This window comes from Manacus vitellinus, unplaced genomic scaffold (genome assembly GCF_001715985.3).
Source record: "Manacus vitellinus isolate BGI_N305 unplaced genomic scaffold, ASM171598v3 scaffold_78_pilon, whole genome shotgun sequence".
NCBI lineage: Eukaryota > Metazoa > Chordata > Aves > Passeriformes > Pipridae > Manacus > Manacus vitellinus.
Window position 1 is genome coordinate 645,455 of NW_021940807.1, and position 6,011 is coordinate 651,465.

At 52.7% G+C, this 6,011-nt stretch overlaps 2 protein-coding genes across 2 annotated transcripts in view; one reads left to right on the forward strand and one right to left on the reverse strand.

The window, feature by feature from the left end:
• Positions 1-1,899, reverse strand: part of NBEAL2 (neurobeachin like 2) — a 47,902-nt gene extending 46,003 nt beyond the window's left edge. Inside the window, exon 1 of the mRNA XM_029964674.1 lies at positions 1,891-1,899. Within this exon, the coding sequence (XP_029820534.1) occupies positions 1,891-1,899 (9 nt within the window). The remainder of the gene's footprint in view (positions 1-1,890) is intronic.
• A 171-nt stretch (positions 1,900-2,070) lies between these two features.
• Positions 2,071-6,011, forward strand: part of CCDC12 (coiled-coil domain containing 12) — a 15,382-nt gene continuing 11,441 nt past the window's right edge. The window contains exon 1 of the mRNA XM_029964675.1: positions 2,071-2,408. Within this exon, the coding sequence (XP_029820535.1) occupies positions 2,071-2,408 (338 nt within the window). The remainder of the gene's footprint in view (positions 2,409-6,011) is intronic.

The window sequence follows — 6,011 nt, forward strand, 5'->3', positions numbered from 1 at the left end:
CTGGAATAGATTTCCCAGAGAAGCTGTGGCTGCCCCTGGATCCCTGGAAGTGTCCAAGGCCAGGTTTGAGCAACCTGGGCTAGTGGAAGGTGTCCCTGCCCATGGCAGGGGGTGGGATGGGATGATCCTTCAGGTCCCTTCCAGCTCAAACCAGTCTGGAATTCTGTGAGATAATTGTGGGGTTCGGGTTTTTTTTAAGCTCCTTTTAGGGCCACGGGCTTAGGGAATATTGGGAATTAACTCTGGGAATAGACAAGTGCCCAAATATCCTGCCTCCGAATCCCAGGGATCCCAGGTGGGACGGGAGGCTGGAGGGAGCAGTGGTGTCTGTGTCCATCCCTGAGGACATTCCCGGGAAATCAGGAGCTGCACTGGCATTTTTAGGAAGTCTGGGCTTTGTTTCCTTAAAGGATGGACAAATGTGGGGATAGAATTCCATGTCTGCTCATTCCCAGCTCCTCTCCAGCACCCCTGGGAGCAGCGGCAGCGGGACCCGCCTGCTCCTGTTGGACAGGTTTGATGGGAGGGAGCAAAGAAATCCAAGGGTTTTCCCTCGGCTGGAATTCCCAAGGTGCTGGAATTCCCCGCCTTTTACACCTGCTGTGGCCACATCCCAGCTTTCCTGGCTTGTGTTTGATCCTGGAATGAGCTGATTCCAGAAGGGAACCGCCTTTTCTTTGTACCCGTGAATCCCTTTTTGGTTGGTTTGGTTGGAATTTTGTGGGAAGGGAAATCCTTGAAGTGGTTTCCCACTGGGAGAGGTGAGCACCGGCCACGGGAAGGTGCAGCTGGAGGGGATGGATGGAAAATGGGAATGTCCCTTTGGATGGGACAGGGAATGCAGGATGGCAGTGCCAGCCCGAAAGGATGGATAAAGTGCAGGATGGAGGCCGATGATCCAGGTGGGAATCTGTGGGAAAGCTGAGGGAATGCCTTCCATCCCGAAACCAGGAATTAGTGCCACAAGAGCTTTTCCATCTCCACGTCTCCAGAAGATGTTGGAGAGGGAATACATTGTGGGAAAAGCACCTCCGCCGTGGTTCCGTCGGGATTCCCGGGAAGAGCCAGGGAGCAGATGGAGGGATAAAAGGTTTTCTTCCACATGATTTGAGGGTTAATGGGCTGGGATTGCTTTGGGAATCCCTGTGTCTTCCCACTCTGCAGGTGGAGAAGGATCCTGCTTCCCTCCCTTCCCGTCTCATTCCCGGTTGGATGTGGCCCTGGGAGGAATTCTGAGGGAATTTTGCAGGCCTTGTTTTTCCTTCCCAACAATGTCATCATCCTTCCCGCCTTGGAGCTGCTGCGGAGGGCTGGGAATTCGGGAGGGAGAGCAGGAGTTCGGGATCAGAGGCTGAGAATCCACAGGGACGACATTCCAGTTCTCCTCCTGTCGTCCCGTGGGATGGGAGGGAGGAGAGGGAATTCCAGGAGAAAAGCCGGAGCAAACCTGGCCGCTCCACGTGGCCGCTTCCACTGCTCCAGAGGGAAACAAAACTGGGGGAAAACCAGGGAAAAACCACCTCCAGGGCTGCTTTTCCACACCCAGCCCTGCCCAGAAGGTCCGAGCTTTGCCCCAGCCCCAAAACTCCAGGGGGGATCATCCCAATCCTGCTTTTGGAAGGAGAAAATGAGGGAGGGAAAGGAATTCCGGAGGGTTTCCCGGCTGGAAATGGCGGCGCTGATGAAGCGGAGACAAACCCCACTCGGAATTGTGGAGCTGCTGGTTCACCCTTCCTCTGGAATTCTCTTCCATTTTTTCCCCCCTCTCCATGAATTAAAACAACAAATCCCATGGAATGTCAACACCAGGACCAGCTCTGCTGTGATTTTCCTTGGATTTTCCCCTCCTAAAGTGGTTTTCCCAGGCAGAAAGATGCTGATGGACATCACCGGGATCATCCCAACGTCACTCCTGCTCCAAAGGATCTGCTTGGAGGCTCCAAGGGAATTGAAGATTCCAGGAAAATTCCTCTACAGTCCAGCATTCCCAGCGATGCACAATCCAGGCTTTTCCAACACATGTTTTTTTTTTGGGAACGAGGGTTTAAATTCCCCATCCGTGGAACTGGGATGGTTCCAAAGCACCTGAGGGATGGTGGGAAGAGAAACGAGCACGGAGGGTTGGGAAAGAACTCGGCAATTCCGCAGCTCCAGGTGTTTGTGCCGAAGGAATTGGGTGGCACAGGGAGACAGGGAATTAAGAGCAGCAGGTTTTTTTCCTGGGATTCACACAAGGTTGTGGCCACGGGGAATTCCGGGATACGAACCCCAGCGATGGGAACAAAGTGTTTCTCGTTGGAAAATCAAAGGATTCCTTGTGGAAATAGGGACAAAAATCCCCTTTGGATCTTTCCTTCTCCACAGGGCGGGATCTCCGCCGGGCTCTGGGGGATCATGGAATTGCTGAGGTTGGAAAAGCCCTCTGGGATCAGAGTCCAACCATCCCCAGCACTGCCAAGGCCACTCTGACCGTGTCCCCAAGTGCCACATCCACAGGGCTTTGGAATCCCTCTGGGAATGGGGACCCCACCCCTGCCCTGGGCAGCCCTTTCCAGGAGGAATTGTCCCACTATCCAACCTAAATTCCCTCTGGCACAGCTGGAAGCCATTCCCTGTCCTCCTGTCCCTTGTTCCCTGGGAGCAGAGCCCGACCCCTCCCCGGCTCCCCCCTCCTGTCAGGGAGTTGTCCTGGGAACCAGGAATTTTTCCAAGGACACACGGCCAAGGTGTTGGATTTTCCGAGGCGCTTTTGTTCCCGGGGTTTGTTTCTCCTGGAAGTCCCGCTGCTCCAGCTGGGATCGAGCCATTTCCATAGTAACCAGGATTAGGAATTCAGTGAGGGATGAGCAGCAGGGACACACAAGTTCTGCCTTTCAAAAATCCTCCTTTGATCCCGTTATCTCCCTTTGCTGGATTCCAAACGGCTCCTGGAAAACCAGCGGTGGATCCTGGATCCTGAGGATGTTTTAAGGAAGTTTTTAAGGTTTTTCCCTTCAGGACTTTTTGTTGGATAGTTTAATTGTGATCCTTTGTTTTTTTGGCTCCTTGGAGAATTGTTGGATTCCGGAGCTGTTTTCCTACCAGGAGAAACCTTCGGCTGCTCCGGGGACTCTTCAGGACTTGGCTTTTTGCCTCTGGAATGAAACCTCTGGAAAAAGCCTGGAGGTGAGGGCAGGGCTGGGCCAGGATTCCAGGACACCTGAGCTTCCCCTTGGCCTGGGGGGGAGGAAAAGGTGCCAGGAGGTGCCATCCCGGGATGAGGGAACTTCCCTGGGAGCTGAGCTCACCTTCATGTCTCCTTCAATCCAAAGAAATTCCAAGGAAAACAGGGATTTAACCACCAAACAAGGTGGATGCTCATTCCCTGGATGAAGTTTTCCATGCACAAAATCCCATTGTGGGATCTGGAGCTTCCCAGTGCCAGAGAGATGAGATGAAGGAATGTCCCTGGGAGCTCAACTCCATGTCTCCTTCAGAACAAGGAAATTCCAAGGAAAACAGTGGATGTGACCCCCAAACAAGGTGGATGCTTGTTCCCTGGATGAAGTTATCCATGAGGAAATCCCACTGTGGCACCTGGAGCTTCCCAGTTTGCAGGGAGATGAGGCTGGGACGTGTTTTTTGGGATTTGAACCCTTTCCCGGGCTCCCCGGAGCTGGATCCCAGCAACCAGAAAATAGGGAATAGGAGCAGCTCCAGCTCAGCTGGCAGCAAATACCTGGAGAAATCCCGCTTTTTCCCAGCACTGACCTCCTTTGAACTCCTCCAAAAGAGACAATTCCTTGTGCCAAGGAAACCTTTGGCTAGGATGGGACAGTCCTGGAATCCTTAAAGGAAAGAGAAGGAGCTCTTGGGAATTCCGCTTGATCCCCAAGGAAAACGAGCGGTTTCCAGGGAAAAGGGGGAGCTGAGGGTCGTTTTAGGGATTATCAGGGATTGGTTGGATGTGCCTGGGTTGGGTTTACTGTGGAGGAGCCTGAGGGATTGGGAAGAGACCTGGCAGGAATGGAAAGAGGAGCCGGAATATTTATTCCGACGTCAAGACGTGGAAATTTTTCCTTCTTAGAATTTTGGGAAAAGGACAAATCCCCGATTAAAGGGAGAAATATTTCAAAGGAGAGAAAAAGGGAAGGAAAGGAACAAATAATCCTCAGTTGTGCCTGTGTTTGGGAAGGGCTGAAGTGCCGCTCCCGTGGGAATGAGGAGCTGCTTCCCGGAGCTGCGGAGATGGGAGCACGGGAGCCATCCAGCAAAAACACTTCTGAGCAGCAGCTGGGGATGAGTCGCTCCCAGGAATCCCAAAATAATCAGCTGGAGAGGTTGTGGCACCGCTGATTGAAAGCTTTCTGGAAGGCTGGAGGAATTCCAGAGGCCGGGAAGGGAGCGGATGAAACGGCGCCGTCGGCGAATCCAGGGGGTTGGGAATGGTGGAAAACCTGCTCTGCCATTCCCAGAGTTTCAAAGGGAGGCAAAGGGAGCATCATCTTGGTCATGGGAATTTGGTTTAGGGGAAGGTGGGATGTTCTGGAATTCCACAATTCCCTGCCAGGATGTCGGATCCAGGTGGGAATCCGGCCCTTCTCCCGGGGAACAAGGGATGGGACGAAAGGAAAAGGCCTCAAGTTGCCCCAGGGGAGATTTAGGTTGGATTGAGGGAAAATTCCCGCCTGGAAAGGGGCTGTCCAGCCCTGGTGGAGCCCCAGTCCCTGAGGGATTTAAAACTCTTGGGAAGTGAGGGATGACAGGAAGCAAAACCTGGGAATGAGTTATGGAATTGGGTGGGTTGGAAGTGAAGCAGTGAAGGAAAATTATGGATCCTGCAGCTGTTCCTTCAGGATAAGGCTCTGTCCTTGCCCTTTTCCTGGAAAAGATGCTTTCCTTGGATGGGGATTGTCACAGTGTAGGGATAACTGGCTGGGAATTCCCAGATCAAGGGGATTTAACCCCCCCCTTGGCTTTCATGGATGCAATGCAAAGAGTTTCTTCCCAAATTTCCCTGGAATGCTCCTGCCAGCATTTCCCTTGGCTGGAGCCCAAGGGAAAGCTCCCTATTCCTTAAAATGTTCCATTTCCCAGGGAACCAAGAGCTGGGAAAACACCTGCTGGGTTGGAGAGTTGGCTTTCCTGCTGGGAAAATAAGTGGGATGGGATGGAATTCCATAGGCAAAGCACCCAGAGGGATCCTAGAAATCCTTCCACAGCCACATTCCCGCCTGCTGCTTCTCCAGGCTCCCCTCCTGCCTTGGGATACGGCCTGCCTGGAGTCTGGGAAGTGGGAGAACGTGGAATCCGGCGGGAGCTCCGGAAAATCCCGTCGTTCTTCGGGAAGGGAATAAAACCTGGAATGTGGGGGCTGGTGGGAGAGGGATCATCTCCCTGGGAATGAGCTGGGAGGGATCCCCAGGGATCAGCGAGTCCAACTCCTGGCCCCAAATCCCACATTCCCAGGGGGAAGGAGCCCAGGCCATTTCCTGATCCCGCAGGGATGGGTATTCCACAACCTCTCCGGCCAACCTGGGCTGGTGTCCTGAGTTTTTCCAGGAATATCCCTGAGACTTTAGGGAAGATGGGGTGGAATTAGTTGGAATTGGGGGTTTTGGGCAAGTCTGGGAGGATTTAATATCCAGTTCTTTCAGGATCCAGGGAATCTCTGCCAGTGGAGGGAGGGAACAGCTCCAGGGCCCAAATCTCTCCTTATCTGCAAACCCTCCTGGATAAAATTCCAGCAGGAATGAGAGGAATGCAGGCACTTAAAGGAGGAAGAGGTGAAAGGAATGAGAAAGGCCTTGGAGTGCAGGAAGGGACTTCCCACAACTTTAAATCCCATGGAAAGGTGTCTAAATATTCCTCATAGTTCCAGAGGCTCTTGCTGGTTATTTATGGAATTGATGGGACATTTATTGGACCAGGAATGTCCGTGTGAGTATCCCGAGGTGAACAGGAGTTAAAAATCCAACTCAAATGGCAAATTTAGGGATGATTCCTGTTCTTTTTCCCTCTTTTTCAAAAGC